General features: G+C 38.6%; 1 protein-coding gene across 21 annotated transcripts in view; it reads right to left on the bottom strand.

Moving 5' to 3' along the window:
* Positions 1-22,944, bottom strand: part of WDPCP (WD repeat containing planar cell polarity effector) — a 307,323-nt gene that overhangs the window by 232,980 nt on the left and 51,399 nt on the right. For 4 of the 21 annotated variants that reach the window (XR_014081749.1, XM_081588359.1, XM_081588361.1 and 1 more), the window contains exon 2: positions 18,936-19,049. The exons of 10 other annotated variants lie outside the window; for them this stretch is intronic. Coding sequence is in view for 9 of the 11 variants with exons in the window: in XM_081588359.1 (XP_081444485.1) it covers positions 18,936-19,001 (66 nt within the window). In the remaining 2 variants the exon portion in view is untranslated. Of the gene's footprint in view, positions 1-1,214; positions 1,435-18,935; positions 19,199-22,944 lie in introns of all 21 variants that reach the window. 7 more of the 21 variants (XM_081588363.1, XM_081588364.1, XM_081588366.1 and 4 more) reach the window with 3 other exon arrangements.

The following is a 22,944-nucleotide window of genomic DNA, read 5'->3' as shown; positions in this document are numbered from 1 at the left end:
CATCTATTTCTGCTTTATTGACTATGCCAAAGCCTTTGACTGTGTGGATCACAATAAAATGTGGAAAATTCTGAAAGAGATGAGAATACCAGACAACCTGACCTGCCTCTTGAGAAATCTGTATGCAGGTCAGGCAGCAACAGTTAGAACTGAACATGGAACAACAAATGGGTTCCAAATAGGAAAAGGAGTATGTCAAGGCTGTATATTGTCACCCTGCTTATTTACTTTATATGCAGAGTACATTATGAGAAATGCTGGGCTGGAGGAAGCATAAGCTGGAATCAAGATTGCCAGGAGAAATATCAATAACCTTAGATATGCAGATGACACCACCCTTATGGCAGAAAGCTAACAAGAACTAAAAAGCCTCTTGATGAAAGTGAAAGAAGAGAGTGAAAAAGTTGGCTTAAAGCTCAACATTCAGAAAACTAAGATCATGGCATCTGGTCCCATCACTTCATGGCAAATAGATGGGGAAACAGTGGAAACAGTGGCTGCCTTTTTTTGGAGGGGGCTCCAAAATCAACGCAGATGGTGACTGCAGCCATGAAATTAAAAGACACTTACTCCTTGGAAGGAAAGTTATGACCAACCTAGGCAGCATATTGAAAAGCAGAGACACTACCTTGTCAACAAAGGTCTGTCTAATCAAGGCTGTGGTTTTCCCAGTAGTCATGTATGGATGTGAGAGTTGGAGTATAAAGAAAGCTACGCACCAAAGAAATGATGCTTTTGAACTGTGGTATTGGAGAAGACTCTTGAGAGTTCCTTGGACTGCAAGGAGATCCAACCAGTCCATCCTAAAGGAAATCAATCCTGAATATTCATTGGAAGGACTGATGTTGAAGCTAAAACTCCAATACTTTGGCTACCTGATGTGAAGAGCTGACTCATTTGAAAAGACCCTGATGCTAGGAAAGTTTGAAGGCGGGAGGAGAAGGGGACGTCAGAGGATCAGATGGTTGGAAGGCATCACCAATACAATCGACACAAGTTTGAGTAAACTCCGGGAGTAGGTGATGGATAGGAAGGCCTGGCGTGCTACAGTCCATTGGGTCGCAAAGAGTTGGACATGACTGAGCGACTGAACTGGACTGAAGGTCCTCATATTGTTTGAAAAAGAAATAGAAGTATTGATTAGCCTTAGATTTTAAAAGTTGGTCTCTCCTCCCCTCAGTCCTACTCCCCTCAAGTGACCCATATTAAGTTACCTCATCTTCCATAATGTTATTTTACAGGTGAAGCAACAAAGGGTTGGGGGAGGCTGCTGGGCTGACCCAGAGTTGCTAGACAGATCAGATCCATCAGCACAGCTTTCACTATTCTGATTGCAGCATTCCTTGTACAGTAAATAGTCAGCTCAGCTTGTGATCTCCTGGGGCCTCCAAAACTTCCTCAGTTTACTTGAAGCCAACAATTCCCTGGAAGGGTCTAAAAGAAGAGAAATGAGTATATAACTTCCAAAAATGTGGGAAGAGAAAATGGAATAATAAAAAGAAATACTAATCCAACAATAAGAAATCATTTCACACCTATTAGAATGGTGAAAATCCAAAAACACTGACAATACCAAATGTTAATAAGAATGTGAAGCAATATGAACTCTCATTCATCACTGGTAGGAACACAGCCACTCTGAAAGACAGTTTGGCAAGTTCTTACAAAATAAAATATACTCTTACCATATGATCCAGCAATCACACTCCTTTGTATCTATCTACTGAAAAGAAATCAAAACCCTTGTCCACACAAAAATCTGCAAACAGATGTTTACAGCAGCTTTATTCACAATTACCAAAACTTGGAAGCTAGCAAGAAATCCTACAGGAGATGGATAAACTATCCAGACAGTGGAATATTATTCACCACTAAAAAGAAATGAGCTATCAAGCCATGAAAAGATACAGAGGCACCCTAGATGCACATTACTAAGTGAAAGAAGCCAATCTTAGAAGGGTTATACACTGTATAGTTCCAACTATATGACATTTTGGAAAAGACAAAACTATGAAGGTAGTAAAAAAAGGATCAGTGATTGCCAAGGATTGGAAGTGGGGGAGGAATGATTAGGGAAAGCAGAGGATTTTTAGAGCAGTGAAACTTCCTCATACTATAATAGTGAATAGGTATCATAATACATCTGTCAAAACTCATAGAATGTACAACACTTAACAGTGAATCCTAACATAAACTAAGGACTTTGGGTAATGATGTGTGAAGGAACGTTAATCAATTGTAACCAACGTACCATTTTGGTAGAGGAGGCTGTGGGGAGGGGGTGGATTTGGGTGGGGTGACTAGTAGGTATATGAGAACTTTCTATACTTTCTGCTTAATTTTTCTATGAATCTGGAAGTACCCTAAAAAAATAAAGTGCATCTTTTAAAAATTCAACCAATGCAAAAGGAGGCAAGAAAGGAGAGGAAAAGAAACATAAACTAAGAAGAACTAATAAAAATCACAAAATAAGATGGTAACCATAAATACTAAAATATAAACAATTACATCAAACGTAAATGGATTACGTGCTCCAGCTAAAAGGCAGAGATTGTCAGAATGGAAAAAGAAAACTAAAAGCAAACATGTGATACTTAAGCTGCTGCTGCTGCTGCTAAGTCTCTTCAGTTGTGTCCGACTCTGTGCGACCCCAAAGACGGCAGCCCACCAGGCTCTCCCGTCCCTGGGATTCTCCAGGCAAGAATACTGGAGTGGGTTGCCATTTCCTTCTCCAATGCACGAAAGTGAAAAGTGAAAGTGAAGTCGCTCAGTTGTGTCCAACTCTTCACGACCCCATGGACTGCAGCCTACCAGGCTCCTCCGTCCATGGGATTTTCCAGGCAAGAGTTGTGGAGTGGGATGCCATTGCCTTCTCCAGTGATACTTAAGAGATACATATAAATACAAGGATACACAAAAATTCAAGATAAGAAGAAAAAGGATTTATCAAGAAAATGCTAACCAAAAGATACTTGGTGCAATATTAATACTAAGCGAAAAAATAAGGTGAGAAGCATTCTAAGAATTTCCACAGTAAAGAGGGTCAATTCATAATCATAGGGGTTAGGTTCACCATAAAAAATTAACTTACATTGAGTATACATACAATAATACAACCTTAAGATATCAAAAATTTAACAGAACTAAAAGGAAAAATAAATAAGTCTAATATTTCCTCATTGAAAATCAGAAAAATAGGATATAGATGTTAAAAAATTAATAAACTTGCCTCAATGCACATACAGAGAGCACTACACTCAAAATCTTCTGCAGAATATACACTCTTTTCCAATTCAATTTGGAAATTAAAAACTCAAATGGGTAAAAAAAAATCTTCAGAAATAATAAGGGGTTTAGATCATACAAAATATATTCTCTAATTAAGCTGGAAATAAAAAACAAAAATAGCATTAAAACAAATATCCATATGTTAGAAATTAAGAAACACTTCTAAATAACAAGAAAAAGTTAACAGAAAAAAACATTAAGTATTTTGAACTAAATAATAATGAAAATGTCACTTGTGCAAAGCATCTACCTAAAGAAGTTAAAAATAAAAAGGGCTGAAAGTAGCACTATTCACAGTAGTCAAAATAAAGACACAACCTAAGTGTCCTTAGTAAATGGAAAAGGAAAATGTGGTCTACATATATAATCGATTATTATTCAGACTTAAAAAAGGAAAGTCGGCCATTTGTAACATGGATAAACTTGGAAGACATCATGCTAAGTGAAATAAGTCAGACACATGATCTCCCTTATATGTGGAATCTAAAAAAAAACTCTTAAACAGTAAGAATGGTGGTTACCACCAGAGACTAGAGGATGGAAGAAAGGAGAGATACTGATCAAAGGATACAGACTTTCAGTTATAATATGAATAAGTTCTAGGGACCTAATGTACAGCATGGTGACTGTGTGTGTGTGTGTGTGTGTGTGTGTGTGTGTTCAGTTACTCAGCTGTGCCCTACTCTTTGCAACCCCATGGACTGTAGCTTGCCAGGCTCCTCCGTCCATGGAATTTTACAGGCAAGAATACTGGAGAGGGTAGCCATTTCCAACTCCAGGACATGTTCCCAACCCAAGGATCAAACTCACGTTTCTTGTGTCTCCTGCATTGGCAGGCAGATTCTTTACCACTACATCACCATTAACAGCAATGTATTGCATACTTGAGATTTGCTAGGACAGTAGATCCAAGTGTTTTCAGCAGCAGCAGCACCACCCCCTACCTCCTGCCACAAAAAAGGTAACTATGGGAAGTGATGGATACATCAGTTAGTTTGACTGTAGCAATCATTTCACAAGGTATACATTTATTGAAACATCATGGTATATACCTTAGATACAATTTTTGTCCAAAATAAATTAATTAAAAAAATTTAAGAGCTTAAAAGTAAATTCAAAGTAATTTGGAAGAAAAAATGAAAACGGCAGAAATTAATTAATTCAGAAACAAAAACACCATAAAGTACTTTATATTTCAATAGAAACTAGAAAAAAAATCACTAGCATAAAACTACATATTCTTACAAATAGTTAGCAATTAGACAGACAGATATAAGAACAAATCCAAAGTAAATGCTGCTTATCCCTAAGGTTTTGAATTGTTGTTCCAAATGCTAAGGAGGGGAGGTTTGAAATAGGCTGTTAATCATGCAGGGAAGATGCAGACTCTCAGTTCTTCTTTCCGGCATTATCTCCCACTGACCCCCACTCCCCCAAGCCAGACCTTTCTGGAACAACTTTTGAATCCCCGTTCTGTCCTAAACATCTTCAAATGCATTTACAAATGCTTTCTCTCCCTTTTTGTCTTCTATAAAACTGGTTTCTCTTACATTCTCCAGTAATGGTCCTTTCTCTCTTTATCTCATGCCTTCCTAACAGCACTGTTTGTCTCCCATCTTAAGAAGAAAAACAAAAAACTTTTTTCTACCCTCAGTTACCACCACTTTCCATTTTTAAAACCAACTCTTGAATGAGTTTTCTCCACATCCTCCATTGTGGTCTCACACTCAACTCCTACACTCTGACTTCTATCTCCACCCTCTATGAAACCTGCTTTCTCTCGAGTCACAGTATTTCCCTGCTCCTAAAGCTAATGGACCTCTTGCAGGCCTTATCTTACTTAAGGTCTGTCCTACTATCTGACACCATTAACCATATCCTCTTTATGGAAAGATTCTCTTCCCCACACTCTCCAAATAGCTTACTTCCTAGCTCTCTGACCACTCTTCCGTAAGCACCATTTTTTTCCTGCTTACACCAGAATTCTGACCTGCGTTCTGTTTTCTTCTCACTTTATATACAATCCCTAGGTGATCTTACCTTCTACCACAGTTTCACTTCCCATTTACAAAATTAAATCTCAAGCACATAACCACAGGATGGTATGCCATCTCTTCTCCAACTATTCCAATTCCTTAAATGAGAATTTCTGCATATCATGTTGTCAATCATGGACCAAAATTGAAGCCCTCATCATTACCAAGCAAACTTGTCTATCTTCTTGTGGTTCCAGTTTTAGTAAATGATATTTCCATTCACTTAACTGATCAAGGCAGAAACTTACATATTCTTACATATTGTTCTTGCTGCTCACATCTAATCAATTACTATCCACGAAATTCTACTTTGGGCTTCCCGTGTGGCTCAGCTGGTAAAGAACCTGCCTGCAATGCAGGAGACCTGGGTTTAATCCCTGGGTTGGGAAGATCCCCTAGAGAAGGGAAAGGCTACCCACTCCAGTATTCTGGCCTGGAGAATTCCGTGGACTATAGTCCATGGACTCGCAAAGAGTCAGACAGGACTGAGCGACTTTCACTTTCCTTCAAATTCTACTTTATAAATATCTTTCAAAATTATCTAAATCTCTCCTTTAAAACACCAGCATCTATCCTAAGATTTCAAAAACCAACACCCTAAAATTCATTATTTCTTATAAATAATATGAACTTTTTCTACTTTCAAAAGAAAAATTAGGTTAGCTTTCAAATATTTATATATCCATATGTATACACTTAACAATGTTTAACTACACCCATATGTGAAAAAGGGGAAAAAAAACCCTTCTCCTTCCAACCACTTTCTTATACTCCCAATTGAATAAATTCATCCATTCTTTCAATTCATTCATTCAATCAAGATTTCTTGAACACCTGACGTATTCCAGCCACTGTGCTAGGAAATGAAAGACAGGCAGTTTGCCCCCAAAGAATTATACAGATTTCTACCCCCACCATTAATTTAGGGAAAAAAAAAATGTTTAGCATAGGAAAGGTCAATCCAAAAGATCCCATTCCTTCAAACGAAAGGATTTTGGGATGTCAGATCAAGAGTGTCCTTAATGTACTGCAAGTGTAAAAGAAAACATGTGATCTGAAAATTAAAAATAGACCTAAGTAATAAGAACAACTGGCTAAGTAGAATTCACACTGCCACATGACTTTAACCCAAGTCCCTGTGGGATGCAGAGGCTTAAGCCACAGAACAAAACTTCTCAGGACAACACATGAAATCAGACTCCTTGAAATACCCTTACTACCAGAATCATCAGGACTGCCACCTATGAGTCCTCAAAACCTAGTCTGCCAGACATTTTGTATTTTCCTCTGAGAGGTCTTCATACTTCAGAATTACCTGGTTCTAAAAGCTAAGATTTTGTATTTTAATTGTCTTCCATCTCAGAAGGGCCCTGTTCAAACAAAGACCCATCCTCATCTTAGCCAGCCAGCTCAAGCAATCAAGTGAGATACATGAATGTACCTTAGTGGCAGGCCTTATAACTACTCAAGGTGCTAGTGAGTCCATGCCTTCCACAAGGAGTTATAACTAGAATGACTCTCAACTGAGGAGGTAGAGAGGAATTCAGATTCACCCAAGAGGCTTTGTCAAAATATGCCTTAAAGATTACAGTATGGAATACGCATTTATCACTGGACCCTGCAATCCTCTTCTAAGAATGTCAAACATACAAAAAAGACCTATGCCCAATACAATTCACTGCAGCACTATTTTAACAGCAAAATAACAGAAACAACTCAAATGTCTATCAATATGCAACTGGCTGAATAAACCATGGCACAACTATACAATGGAGTTCTATACAGCTATTAAAAAGAATGGTATCTCTATATACTTATACAGATTTCCAGAATAGAGTGATTAGTGAAAAAAGCAGAGTATATAGCATCTTGTTATTTATTTAAGAAAGAGATACACACACATGAATGATTTTTTTAATGGAAGAATAAACCAAAAAATAATTTTTAAAAAATGGTGAGAGAGGCTAAGCTAGAGTGGAAAGAAATGAAAGCTAGATTTCTCTAAACGTATCTCACTTCACAGGTTTGATCTGGAAATCATGCAATCGTTTACAAAATTATAAAATAAAATTAAATAAAAATGAAGGGGAAAAGCTATCCCCTAAAACCCAAAACTAAATGAAGTTCAGTCACACCAAGAACTACTTCAAATGACTTTAAATACAGCAATTTACTATTCATCCCTAATGGAATATCCAAAGGGAGAGAAATGGGAGGAATGCCAAGAAATTAGTTTTTGATAATCATATCACTAGTAGTGATATTATTATACTAAAATCGCATCTGTTTAAGCGCAAGATTAAATAATTATGTTGATATCACCTAGAACCAAAAATTTTAATAAAATCAAGTAAAAACCCTGTATAACTGAATCTGAATCACAATTATTAGTATGAACTTATGTATTTTCTCTGCAAAAGAAATACATATTTACTATCCCTACCCACTAAGAAGGCCCAGACCAATAATGGGTACTCCTGATGCCCAATAGTGCCTTCTATATACATTTCCCACAAAAACAACAGAGTCCCTTGGAGAAAAGGCAGGTTTCAGACCTAAAATAGGAAATGTATAAGATGAGCTTCATATACCTTGTCATACTGAAAATACAAAGAATCTTTCAAAGATGAGTGGGATTGTATCAAAAGGATCCAGGAGGCAATCTGAAGAGACTAACATTTTGGAAGACAGTTGGATTATCTTCTAAAACTCAACATCCACATCCAATATGGCCCAGAATTTCTGCTTACAGGTATGTGCTGTGCTGTGTTTAGTCGCTCAGTCAGGTCCAACTTTTTGTGACCCCATGGACTGTAGCCTGCTAGGCTCGTAGTCCATGGGGATTCTCCAGGCAAGAATACTAAAGTGGGTTGCCATGCCATCCTCCAGGGGATCTTCCCGACCTAGGGATTGAACCCAGGTCTCCAACATTGCAGGTGGATTCTTTACCATCTGAACCACCAGGGAAGCCCAAGAATACTGGAGTAGGTAGCCTATTCCTTCTCCAGGGGATCTTTCCAACCCAGAAATCAAACAGGGATCTCCTGCATTGTGGGAGGATTCTTTACCAGCTGAGTGACCAGGTATACAATCCCCAGAACATGTACAAGAGAAGAAATGTGTAAGAATGTGTACTTGCTTGTACTCACTTGATTGCTTCAGAATACCAAAAACCTGGAAACAAAAACTGAAATGTCTGTCACCAGGAGAATAGAGGACAAATCATGCAATACTCAAAAAAGAATGCTATACAGCAATTGAAACCAATGAAGCACAGTGGCACGCAACAGTATGAATGAACCTTATCAATATAACATTAGGATGTGGGTTGTTGCCAATGTTGAGAAGGCAATGGCAACCCACTCCAGTACTCTCGCCCGGAAAATCCCATGGATGGAGGAGCCTGGAAGGCTGCAGTCCATGGGGTTACGAAGAGTCGGACACGACTGCGCGACTTCACTTTCACTTTTCCTTTCATGCATTGGAGAAGGAAATGGCAACCCACTCCAGTGTTCTTGCCTGGAGAATCCCAGGGACAGGGGAGCCTGGTAGGCTGCTGTCTATGGAGTTGCACAGAGTCGGACACGACTGAAGCAACTTACCAGCGGCAGTTGCCAAAGTTACTGAGGTTTTTTTGCCCAACATTGAGTTTAGAGATGTTCATTACTTTTCAAAAATACTCAATAGTAGAAAGAGGAAAAAAGAGGATTCTCATGCTAAAAGTTTTAGATGTTTTAAAAATTTGGTCAAAAACATTAACTATTATAATGCAAATGAATATTGTTCACACCAATCTTAGGTAACATCAAAGAAATTAAGGTCCAAAGTATTTTAAAAGTGAAATGCTGGTATAATGTTTTGGTTCCCTAAAGCCAAACACACACATGCGAATTATCTGTTGAAATAAATGGCACCCATTTAAAAATTAACAAATATTTATTACAATCTTCCAGATTTCTAGTTTCCCTTTTTAAACTAATGTCCAGTATATTCTCTTTCTTTCTTACTTCTTTTCATCCTAGTATACATCTAAGAATGAGCACTTTGTTTTCTTTAAAACATTTTATATTTGGTACCCTATTGAAAAGACAAGTACTGAAATATATTATCTAAAGATAATTATAAAAATTTATTCCACTGATATCATATTTAATCTGTGAGTATTTGGGCATTCTCAAAATGAAGAAGGCAGTGGTGATGGGCGAAGGCCAAGAGGCGATACCCCACCTCCAAGGTCAGTAGCGGCAGTCCTGAGGAGATACACCACGTCCAGGGTAAGGAGCAGTGGCTGTGCTTTGGTGGAACAGCCATGAAGAGATACTCCACGTCCAAGGTAAGAGAAACCCCAATAAGACAGTAGGAGCTGCGAGAGGGCATCAGAGGGCAAACAGACTGAAACCACAATCATGGAAAATTAACCAATCTGATCACATGGACCACAGCCTTGTGTAACTCAGTGAAACTATGAGCCATGCCCTGTAGGACCACCCAAGATGGACGGGTCATGGTGGAGAGTTCTGACAAAATGTGGTCCACTGGAGAAGGGAATGGCAAACCATTTCAGTATCCGTGCCTTGAGAACTCCATGAACACTATGAAAAGGCAAAAAGATAGAACACTGAAAGATGAACTCTCCAGGTCAGTAGGTGCCCAATAGGCTACTGGAGATCACTTGTGAAATAACTCCAGAAAGAATGAAGAGACAGAGCCAAAACAACACCCAGTTATTGGATGTGACTGGTGATACCAGCAAGGTCTGATGCTGTAAAGAGCAATATTGCATAGGAACCTGGAATGTTAGGTCCGTGAATCAGGTAAGTTGGAAATGGTCAAACAGGAGATGGCAAGAGTGAACATCGACATTCTAGGAATCAGCGAACTAAAATGGACTGGAATGGGTGAATTTAACTCAGATGACCATTATATCTACTACTGTGGGCGAGAATGCCTTAGAAGAAATGGAGTAGCCATCACAGGCAACAAAAGAGTCCAAAATGCAGTACTTGGATGCAATCTCAAAAACAACAGAATGATCTCTGTTCATTTCCAAGGCAAACCATTCAATATCATGGTAATCCAAGCCTTAGCCCCGACCAGTAACACTGAAGAAGCTGAAGTTAAATGGTGCTATGAAGACCTACAAGACCTTTTAGAACTAACACCCAAAAAAGATGTCCTTTTGATTATAGGGGACTGGAATGCAAAAGTAGCAAGTCAAGAGACACCTGGAGTAACAGGCAAATTTGGCCTTGGACTACAGAATGAAGCAGGGCAAAAGCTAATAGAGTTTTGCCAAGAGAATACACTGGTCATAGCAAACACCTTCTTTCAACAACACAAGAGAAGATTCTACACATGGACATCATCAGATGATCAACACTGAAATCAGACTGATTATATTCTTTGCAGCCAAAGGTGGAGAAGCTCTATACATTCAGCAAAAACAAGACCGGGAGCTGACTGTGGCTCAGATCATGAACTCCTTCCTGCCAAGTTCAGACTTAAAATTGAAGAAAGCAGGGAAAACCACTAGACTATTCAGGTATGCACTAAATCAAATCCCTAACAATTATACAATGGAAATGAGAAATAGATATAAGGGATTAGATCTGATTGACAGTGTGTTTGATGAACTATGGACGAAGTTTCGTGACACTGTACAGGAGACAGGGAGGAAGACCATCCCCAAGAAGAAGAAATGCCAAAAAAGCAAAATGGCTGTCTGAGGCCGCCTTACAAATAGCTGTGAAAAGAAGAGAAGCCAAAAGCAAAGGAGAAAAGGAAAGATATACCCATTTAAATGCAGAGTTGCAAAGAAGAGCAAAGAGAGCTAAGAAAGCCTTCCTCAGCAATCAGTGCAAAGAAATAGTGGAAAACAGTAGAACGGGAAAGACTAGAGATCTCTTCAAGAAAATCAGAGATACCAAGGGAACATTTTATGCAAAGATGGGCTCAATAAAGGACAGAAATAGTATGGACCTAACAGAAGCAGAAGATATTAAGATATTAAGAAGAGGTGGCAAGAATACACAAAAGAACTGTACAAAAAAATATCTTCACGACCCAGATAAGCAGGATGGTGCGATCATTCACCTACAGCCAGACATTGTGCAATGTGAGGTCAAGTGGGCCTTAGGAAGCATCACTATGAACAAAGCTAGTGGAGGGGATGGAATTCCAGTTGAGCTATTTCAAATCCTTAAAGATGATGCTGTGAAAGTGCTGCATGCAATACGCCAGCACATTTGGAAAATTCAGCAGTGGCCACAGGACTGGAAAAGGTCAGATTTCATTTCAATCCCAAAGAAAGGCAATGCCAAAGAATGTTCAAACTCAATTGCACAATTGCACTCATCTTACTCACTAGTAAAGTAATGCTCAAAATTCTCCAAGCCAGGCTTCAGCAATACATGAACTGTGAACTTCCAGATGTTCAAGCTGGTTTTAGAAAACGCAGAGGAACCAGAGGTCAAATTGCCAACATCCACTGGATCATCGAAAAAGCAAGAGAGTTCCAGAAAAACATCTATTTCTGCTTTATTGACTATACCAAAGCCTTTGACTGTGTGGATCACAATAAAATGTGGAAAATTCTGAAAGAGATGGGAATACCAGACCACCTGACCTGCCTGTTGAGAAACCCGTATGCAGGTCAGGAAGCAACAGTTAGAACTGGACATGGAACAACAGACTGGTTCCAAATAGGAAAAAGAGTACGTCAAGGCTGTATATTGTCACCCTGCTTATTTAGCTTATATTCAGAGTACATCATGAGAAACACTGGGCTGGATGAAGCACAAGCTGGAATCAAGATTGCCAGGAGAAATATCAATAACCTTAGATATGCAGATGACACCACCCTTATGGCAGAAAGCAAAGAAGATAAAGAGCCTCTTGATGAAAGTGAAAGAGGAGAGTGAAAAAGTTGGCTTAAAGCTCAACATTCAGAAAACTAAGATAATGGAATCTGGTTCCATCACTTCATGGCAAATAGATGGGGAAACAGTGGAAACAGTGACAGACTTTATTTTTGGGGGCTCGAAAATCACTGCAGATGGTGACTGCAGCCATGAAATTAAAAGATGCTTGCTCCTTGGAAGGAATGTTATGACCAACCTAGATAGCATATTAAAAAGCAGAGACATTACTTTGCCAACAAAGGTCTGTCTAGTCAAGGCTATGGTTTTTCCAGTGGTCATGTATGGATGTGAGAGTTGGACTATAAAGTAAGCTGAGCACCGAAGAATTGATGCTTTTGAACTGTGGTGTTGGAGAATACTCTTACGAGTCTCTTGGACTGCAAGGAGATCCAACCAGTCCTGAATATTCATTGGAAGGACTGATGTTGAAGCTGAAACTTTAATACTTTGGCCACCTGATGCGAAGAGCTGACTCATTTGAAAAGACACTGATGCTGGGAAAGATGGAGGGTAGATGGAGAAGGGGATGTTAGAGGATCAGATGGTTGGATGGCATCACCAACTCAATGGACCGGAGTTTGAGTAAACTCCGGGAGTTGATGATGGACAGGGAGGCCTGGCGTGCTGCAGTCAATGGGGTTGCAAATAGTCAGACATGACTGAGCAACTGACCTAAGTAACTAATGTATATTAAAAAGCAATTCAATAACAACAAAGAGCTAGATGCTCTTTAGAAGATTATGAGGTATAAATATAGTATATCCTCTTTTGGTCTTTACCAAATTAGTTGAAAAGACAGACAGTACAGACACAAACAGTAAAACAAAAATGCAGAGGATTTAACAGGAAATAAATGATTTAATGTCAAAGAAAAGGTTTCAATAAACAAGCTATAAAATTTAACATGAGAATTCACCATAGAACAATAATGATTAGAAATACCTTCAAGGAAGAAATGGAACTGACAAAAAATTTTCAGATGAGTAACGAACATTCAGAAAATAGTGGTGAGAAAATCACATATAACTAGGGCCATAGATTTTTGTTTAGTATAAAATAAATAAGAGTGTGTTCTCGAGATGATTTCTACAAGGTGGTGAAGAGGGAAATTTGAAAGATAGGTTATCACTAAACTATAGAAGACTGTGAATACTGAACTAAGGGGTATGAAATGAAATTTAACCTGCTTGGATCTAAAAGCACTGAAATGAAAGCATTCAACAGTCCTTCACTGACACTTGGGGAAAGAATTAATATTTTAAATGCTTCTGGTTCCCCTAAAACACCAAAGAGGGGAAGGATGGAGATAAAAATAAGCTTGATTTAACTTTACCAGCTTTTCCAGACTAACAACAAAATCACAAATGAATGTGAACTCTTCAACTGTTAAATTCTATTTATGAAATATGAGACTACTTTTTCTTTTGTTCTCTTCAAAGACTAAGCATTTATTTCAAGGTTGCGGGAGGTATTTCCCCCATCTTGGTACATGTCAGAGCCAGTTATTTCTTCAGCTTTGAAGTCGCTTCAAGGTCGGTCATTTTGTTAGGTCAGGGGATGAATGCCTGGGGTGTTTTGTCCTCGTGGATGCTATTTTTCCTTAATGCATCCCTGTTTAGAAATGATTTATGCACTGTAGAGTATAGGGTATTTTAAAATTTAAGAAAAAAAAATCAAAAGTCCCATGTCAACGTTCATATATTTAAGGCATAATTTTCCATTCACCTATTTTGTATAAACACTCAAATTCATTTTTGTATCAATCTGATCATTTTAAACATTTTTTTTTTTTTTGGCCACATCACAAAGCATGTGGGATCTTAGTTTCCCACCAAGGATGGATAAAACTCACCCCCACTGAAGTCAAAGTGTGGAGTGTCGTAACCACTGGACTCCCAGGGAAGTCCCAATCTGATCATTAAAAAAAAAAACAAAAAACATTTTTCTGAGTAAATAGAGCATCCAATATGAACTTGGTTATTGGTAGTCAATTTTAGAAGAGAACTTTTTCTTTCAAAAAAAAACTACTGTGAAACAACTTTAAGAGAAAAGCTGCATGAAGAATACAAAGATTCTTATACATCTTCAATCCAGCTTCCCCAATGGTTAACACTTTACCTCATAAAATTTACATTCACTCAGACACACACATTTTCTCTGAACATTTGAAATTATTAGGTTGGTACCAAAGTAACTGCAGTTTCAGACTGTGAATTTTAAATCATTATAACTAGGCTCAAACACATCTTTATTAATCAAAATAGGAACTATTACAATCAATACATTTTTGCCAATGAGAAATAAACTGGTTTATTCCCATGGTATAAATAATCTGTGCTTTGGGATCTGATGAACTCTTGGAAAGCATTTTTCTGCCTCCTGCTGGTTGTGAAAGCATTTTCCCTGCAAAAAAGTTGTCGAGATGCTTGAAGAAATTGTATTTGGTTGGCAAGAGGTCAGGTGAATATGGCAGATGGGGCCAAACTCAGAGCCCAATTCCCTCAACTTTTGAAGCGTTGGTTGTACGACGTGCAGTCGGGTATCGTCATGGAGAAGAACTAGGCCCTTTCTGTTGACCAATGATGGCTGCAGGCATTGAAGTTTTCAGTGCATCTCATCAGTTTGCTGAGCATACTTCTTAGATGTAATGGTTTTGCTGGAATTTAGAAAGCTGTAGTGGATCAGATGACCAGGAGACCACCAAACAGTGAATGTGACTGTTTTCTGGTGCAAGTCTGGCTTTGGGAAGTGCTTTGGAGTGTCTTCTCAGTTCAACCACTGCTACTAGACTGTCACTATTTCTAGCCCCTCTCAGAGATCAAACACAGGAAAACACTTGTAGGTATATATTCACATACATACATATATCCTTATATATATCCCACAGCTGGTTCACTGATTAAAAGAACTGCATTTGTAATTGTAGTCTTAAGATCATCCAAAGAAAAAGGTTTTATTGCATTATAATAGTTCTGACATGACCTCACAAAAAACCCTGCTGGAGACAGAACAGGTAATGGAGGAGAGCAAGGAAGATGACCTCCCCTTTACTGGCCCACTAGTCTGAGAAAGTGTCATACAAGTCACTTTGCTATATAGCAGAAAGCAACACAACACTGCAAATAAATTTCAGCAAAATTAAAATAAATAAATAAATGGCATGCACACAAGTGTAATAATGGGTACTATTTGTCTTTTTGAAAAATGGTATAATAGAATAATCACTGCAATGTGGAAATTAAAACATTCTAAAGCACTGCTAAGTAAGATTTATAGAGTCTTCAAAAAGAAAGGATCAGAAGACACAAAAGACCACATATTGTAGAATCTCATATATATGACATGTATAAACTGGACAAATCCATGAAGACAAAAAGACTACTTGCCAAGGGCTGGAAGGAGGGAGAAATGAGAAGTGGCTACTAATGTACATAGGATTTCTTTTGGGGGTGATAAAAATGTTCTAAATTAGACAGTGGTGATGGTTGCAAACTATAAGTATATTAAAACCCACTGAATTATATACTTTAAAAGGGTAAATTTAATGGTATGTGGATTATTATCTCTATAAAAAAGGGAGGGCCAATAATTCAAGACTTCCTAATGGTACACCAAATGCTAACTTTTGTGCATTCTTGTGTTGCCAAACTTCCTGAGGCTTTTCTGTACACTAAACACAGCAACTAACATGTGATAAATAATACTGTCACCTAAATGAAAAGGTGCTCCATCAGAAAAGGTCAACCTGTCTAGAATATAATTGGAATTTTCAATTTTTCACTTCATTAGCTGACAGAAGTACAGTAATCTTCTTGTAGCATTTGAACAGGTAGGCATGCTTTGGAGTTTCACTGTCAGAATTCTATCTCCTGTGGTTTGGGGAATATTTTACTCAGCATATCTGCAGTGCACATTTTGAGGACTCTATGCCAACACTGTCTCAATTTTATCCACAATCTCTGGCTTGCCGGCATCTCCCAGATCTGGGCTTGTTGTAAACTAAGCCCAGTGTCCCTAACTTTTTCATCCAGTTCTAAATCAACGTCTGTGGGAAGCCTCCTTCTTATAATAGGAAGTGATTTTTTTTTTACTTTCATCATGAACTTGATCTCACCTAACAAAAGACACAGTTAACTTTTTCTTAAATGCTTGCCATCTTCAATCAAAAGGACTAAAACAACAACAAAAAAATTATTATTCAAAATTCACAAAGATATGCAACTAAAAATAAATGTGAAAAATTAAATTTTCAAAATGATTTATTCCCAAGTGTGTAGCATTTATACTTTTGAAGTCATTAAAGCTTAAAACTGCACTTTTAAGACTTTGGGTATACTCTTTTCTTACATAAAATACCAAACTTAGTCACAGTCACATAGAAACATTTAGTCATTTAGAATATTCACAAGACCATAACCAACAAAATAACTCGCACCCCCTAAAGACAGAGATGATTTTCTTCACCCCACCCCACCAAAAAAAACAGTTATTTGGGAGAATATCAAGCACAAACAAGCAAGGACCATATTAAGGATGACGTAATTGATCAACATTCCAATACCAAAGAAAGGCAATGCCAAAGAATGCTCAAACTACCACCCAGTTGCACTCATCTCACAAGCTAGTAAAGTGATGCTCAAAATTCACCAAGCCAGGCTTCAGCAGTATGTGAACCATGAACTTCCAGATGTTCAAGCCGGTCTTAGAAAAGGCAGAGGAACCAGAGATCAAATTGCCAACATCTGCTGGATCATCGAAAAAGCAAGAGAGTTCCAGAAAAACATCTATTTCTGCTTTATTGACTATACCAAAGCCTTTGACTGTGTGGATCACAATAAACTGTGAAAAATTCTGAAAGCGATGGGACTACCAGACCACCTGACCCACCTCTTGAGAAATCTGTATGCAGGTCAGGAAGCAACAGTTAGAACTGGACATGGAACAACAGACTGGTTCCAAATAGGAAAGGGAGTACATTAAGGCTGTATATTGTCACCCTGCTTATTTAACTTATATGCAGAGTACATCATGAGAAATGCTGGGCTGGATGAAGCACAAGCTGGAACCAAGATTGTCGGGAGAAATATAAATAACCTCAGATATGCAGATGACACAACCCTTATGGCAGAAACTGAAGAAGAACTAAAGAGCCCCTTGATGAAAGTGAAAGAGAGTGAAAAAGTTGGCTTAAAGCTTAACATTCAGAAAACTGATCACAGCATCCGCTCCCATCACTTCATGGCAAATAGGTGGGGAAACAGTGGCTGATTTTATTTTTGGGGGCTCCAAAATCACTGCAGATGGTGACTGCAGCCATGAAATTAAAAGATGCTTACTCCTTGGAAGGAAAGTCATAACCAACCTAGACAGCGTATTAAAAAGCAAAGACATTACTTTATCAACAAAGGCCCATCTAGTCAAGTCTATGGTTTTTCCAGTAGTCATGTATGGATGTGAGAGTTGGACTATAAAGAAAGCTGAACACAGAAGAATTGATGCTTTTGAACTGTGGTGATGGAGAAGACTCTTGAGAGTCCCTTGGACTGCAAGGAGATCCAACCAGTCCATCCTAAAGGAAATCAGTCCTGGGTGTTCATTGGAAGGACTGATGTTGAAGCTGAAACTCCAATATTTTGGCCACCTGATGCGAAGAGCTGACTCACTGGAAAAGACCCTGATGTCGGGAAAAATTGAAGGCAGGAGGAGAAGGGGATTGACAGAGGATGAGATGGTTGGATGGTATCACCAACTCAATGGGCATGAGTTAGGGTAAACTCCGAGAGTTGGTGATGGACAGGGAGGCCTGGCGTGCTGTGTTTCATGGGGTCGCAAAGAGTCGGACACGACTGAGTGACTGAACTGAACTGAACTAACTGGTCAAAAGGCATACTGTGATGCTAAAAAACTGAGTGAATAATTAAATAACTAAAAAAAAAACGAACAAAACTTGGAGAAATGCCTAAAGATCAGAAAATTTCCATTGAGACACAGAATGTTGAAGTGGTAGAACATTAATCAGGCTCAATTAAGGTTTCATTGGAAGTATAATACAAAAGTTAGGAGCACAAGCCCTAAAGTCAGGCATCCTGGGTTCAAATCTTGGCTCTGCTGCTCACTAGCTATGAAACCTTAGACAAATTATTTAACATCACCATGCCTTGGTGTCTTCATGATAAAAAGGAATAATAGTAACTACCCAATTAAGTTTCTGTAATGAACAATTGAATGTAACACAATGTTTGACCCATAGCACTCACTGTTATTTATCAGAGAATCCTACATTATTTCAGTACCTTTTACAGGCTACTATTATTTTCAACTCTACCATTTAAAAATAATCTGATGTCTGAATATCTAATCAGTTACATAAATTTGTAACTCTTTGAAATTTACATTTGGCTATATGGCAGGATACTGAAAACTGCTGACCTCATTCATATTTTAGCAGTACCTCACTGGTTGTTCTGAGGATAACGATATACATTGTTACTTTCACAGTCTACTGAGAGTTAATATTGTACCACTTCATATTAAATGCAAGAACCTTGCAATTGCCTTCTCTCAACATTATGCTTCAATCATTGTATGTATTACATTTACACATGATATAAATACCACAATACAATGTTACAATTTTCACCTACACAGTCATATGTATTTTAAAGAAATTGGGGAAAATAAATATACTTACCAACATTATTTTCCATTTCTGGTCCTCTTCTTTCCTCCAAAGATCCAAGTTTCCATTTGGTATCATTTCCCTTCAGCCTGAGGAACTCCCCTTAGCATTTCTCGTAGTGCAGGTCTGCTGGCAACAAAATCTCCTTTTCATTTATGCCATGTTATTCTCTTTTCCAAGTGTTGACTCTTCAATTTCTTCCTGCTTGGTCATTCTCCAGTGCCTTCAGAGAGCCATAGCAGTTTTGTATTTTGTCCAGAATTTATAATATTTTTCTGCAGGAGGATTATTAGTTCAATATGAGCTACTTCATTATTATCAGAAGCAGCTCATATTTTAAGATGCCAGAAAAGTTTTAAACTTTGAAAGGATATTCTTGGACATGTGACCATAGGATTACACAACTTCAAAAGGATAATATTCATGGCTATCACTATTATTCCATAAACTCATTCATATGGTCTACTAGGTTATAATTCAGCAACCTAAATTATTTCAGCACTGTTATTTTTCCACATAAAATATGTACACTTCACTTTGATCTTTGTACGCTTGATAATGATCATACACCTAGAGACATAACCCTGTATTTGGTTGTTTCTTTTACTAATTAGATTTTTGTTTTGGTTCTTATTTGCTTTTTATAAACAAAAGAAAACAACTCCAGTTAATTTCAGCAGAAAAGAAACAGTGCAAGAAAATCAGGTGGGTCACAGAGTCAACGGAAGCCTAGAAAATCAGACTCCAGAGAAACCAAAGGAGACAAGGTATGATGAAATGCTATGGAACTCAGGTCCTATAACCCTTGAAACCCATGGAATACTCTTCCCCACTCTCCACCCCATGCTGCCAAACTCTAAACTATTCCTGAGTCATCTAATCTAACATCTTGTTTGTGTTGTTTTTAGTTGCTAAGTCGTGTCTGATTCTTTGCAACCCCATGGACTGTAGCCCCCCAGTAGGCTCCTTTGTCCATGGGATCTCCCAGGCAAGAATATTGGCATGGGTTGACATTTCCTTCTTCAGGGGATCTTCCCAACCTAGGGATCAAACCTTTGTTCCTGCATTGCAGGCAGATTCTTTAATGCTGAGCCATCAGGAAAGCCCTAATTTAACTTCTCCCACTCCCTTAGATGTTGGTGTCCTAGACAGAACTATCTGACTGGCTCACAGTCTAACTGTCAGGGGTGGAAAGGTACAGCCTACCTCACCACACACTTGGTATTCCCCCAGAATGAGAAAGGATATGCAACTGCAAGTTAGTTCTGATATATTATTACTAATTATAAAATAGAAAGTATAAATGATTGGTGAGGGGTAAAACATCAGAACAAAATCATACACTATGAGGATTTTGTAAAAGTAATATGCCGTGCTTGGTTCTTTCATGGTTGAGTACCTCTAATTATTTTGGAGTTAAAGTTATACACAACTTAAAATCGAAAACACAAAGCTCTCATTTATAAAACAAATAAGGCAAGAAGGAATTAATTTCATTAGAAGAGGATTCTTGATTTTTCAAAAGTATTCACTGCTGGCTTCCTTCAAATAACTGGTTCTTCCAATACAATTAAAATAAGATTAGATTTATAAAACCCTCTTTTCTTCTACTATCTGAACCAGGACACAGGTTTTCACCATTCAGCTTTTGTATTTACACCCAGATCATCATTTTATTGCTTTATAGATTAATGCATTTTGGGGTGCCTGCCCTCACAGAATTTACATAACTAAAATAAGTGGACAGACATGAAACAATTTCTCTCTTGTGACTACTAAAATCAAGTTAATATGAACAGGAGAGTAAAGTTGTGAAAGACTGAAACTTAATTGGTGCCTTGACTTGGGAGGCCATTTATATTTCACAGACTAGGCTTTTTGCTGGAGGCCTGCCCTGCACAGCTTGCAGGATTGTAGTTTCCTAATCAGGAACAGAACCTGGGGTCATTGCAGTGACAGCACTGGGTCCTAACCACTGGACCACCAGGGAATTCCCCTTGGATAAGCCTTTTTGTATAACTCTGTAGAAGGAGAAAGTTAACTTGTAGAAAACTGATATATATAATAAAAGAAATGACTTCTGGCCACAGAAATGCAAACTGGCCATGATCAGTACCCAGTGGATACTAATCAGCATTGCCTATTCTTCATGTGCTTGTAAATTCATTTCAGCATTACTCATTTGACTATAAACATGTCTACTTTGAACTGGCAACAACATTATAACTAATGAGTTAAATAAGGGCTCCGCGGGTGGCTCAGTCAGGAAGATCCCCTGGAGAAGGAAATGGCAATCCACTCCAGTACTCTTGCCTGGGAAACCCCATGGACAGAGGAGCCTGGCAGGCCACAGTTCATGGGGTTGCAAAAGAGTCAGCCACGACTTAGCGAATAAACAACAACAAGAGTTAAAAACAATCTTTGACACAAGTTCATTTATATGTGTATAAAAGTCATGATGGAATTCCAGTTGAGCTATTTCAAATCCTCAAAGGTGATGCTGTGAAAGTGCTGCACTCGATATGCCAGCAAATTTGGAAAACTCAGCAGTGGCCACAGGACTGGAAAAGGTCAGTTTTCGTTCCAATCCCAAAGAAAGGCAATGCCAAAGAATGCTCAAACTACCGCACAGTTGCACTCATCTCACATGCTAGTAAAGTAATGCTCAAAATTCTCCAAGCCAGGCTTCAGCAATATGTGAACCGTGAACTTCCAGATGTTCAAGCTGGTTTTAGAAAAGGCAGAGGAACCAGAGATCAAATTGCCAATATCCGCTGGATCATCGAAAAAGCAAGAGAGTTCCAGAAAAACATCTATTTCTGCCTTATCGACTATGTCAAAGCCTTTGACTGTGTGGATCACAATAAACTGTGGAAAATTCTGAAAGAGATGGGAATACCAGACCATCTGACCTGTCTCTTGAGAAACCTGTATGCAGGTCAGGAAGCAACAATTAGAACTGGACATGGAACAACAGACTGGTTCCAAATAGGAAAAGGAGTACATCAAGGCTGTATATTGTCCCCCTGCTTATTTAACTTATATGCAGAGTACATCATGAGAAATGCTGGGCTGGAAGAAACACAAGCTGGAATCAAGATTGCCGGGAGAAATATCAATAACCTCAGATATGCGGATGACACCACCCTTATGGCAGAGAGTGAAGAAGAACTAAAGAGCCTCTTGATGAAGGTGAAGGAGGAGAGTGAAAAAGTTGGCTTAAAGTTCAACGTTCAGAAAACTAAGACCATGGCATCTGGTCCCATCACTCCATGGGAAATAGATGGGGAAACAGTGGAAACAGTGTCAGACTTTATTTTTTTGGGCTCCAGAATCACTGCTGATGGTGACTGCAGCCATGAAATTAAAAGACGCTTACTCCTTGGAAGGAAGGTTATGGCCAACCTAGATAGCATATTTAAAAGCAGAGACATTACTTTGCCCACACAAGTCCGTCTAGTCAAGGCTATGGTTTTTCCAGTGGTCATGTATGGATGTGAGAGTTGGACGGTGAAGAAAGCTGAGTGCCGCAGAATTGATGCTTTTGAACTGTGGTGTTGGAGAAGACTCTTGAGAGTCCCTTGGACTGCAAGGAGATCCAGTCAATCCATCCTAAAAGAGATCAATCCTGGGTGTTCATTGGAAGGCCTGATGTTGAAGCTGAAACTCCAATACTTTGGCCACCTCATGCGAGGGGTTGACTCATTGGAAAAGACCCTAATGCTGGGTAGGATTGGGGGCGGGAGGAGAAGGGGACGACAGAGGATGAGATGGTTGGATGGCATCACCGACTCGATGAACATGGGTTTGGGTAGACTCCGAGAGTTGGTGATGGACAGAGAGGCCTGGCGTGCTGCAATTCATGGGGTCGCAAAGAGTCAGACACGACTGAGCGACTGAACTGACTGAAAAGTCATGATCATACACTCCCATGTTTTAACTCTTTACCTAGTTGTTTATTACGATGAAGAGCACAATTCATAGTCTGGCATCAAGAGTTTATTTTTTAACATGCACATGA

The sequence above is a fragment of the Giraffa tippelskirchi genome, chromosome 4, assembly GCF_054371585.1.
Source record: "Giraffa tippelskirchi isolate mGirTip1 chromosome 4, T2T-mGirTip1v1.2.pri, whole genome shotgun sequence".
Lineage (NCBI taxonomy): Eukaryota > Metazoa > Chordata > Mammalia > Artiodactyla > Giraffidae > Giraffa > Giraffa tippelskirchi.
This window is presented reverse-complemented; position numbering and strand designations above follow the sequence as displayed.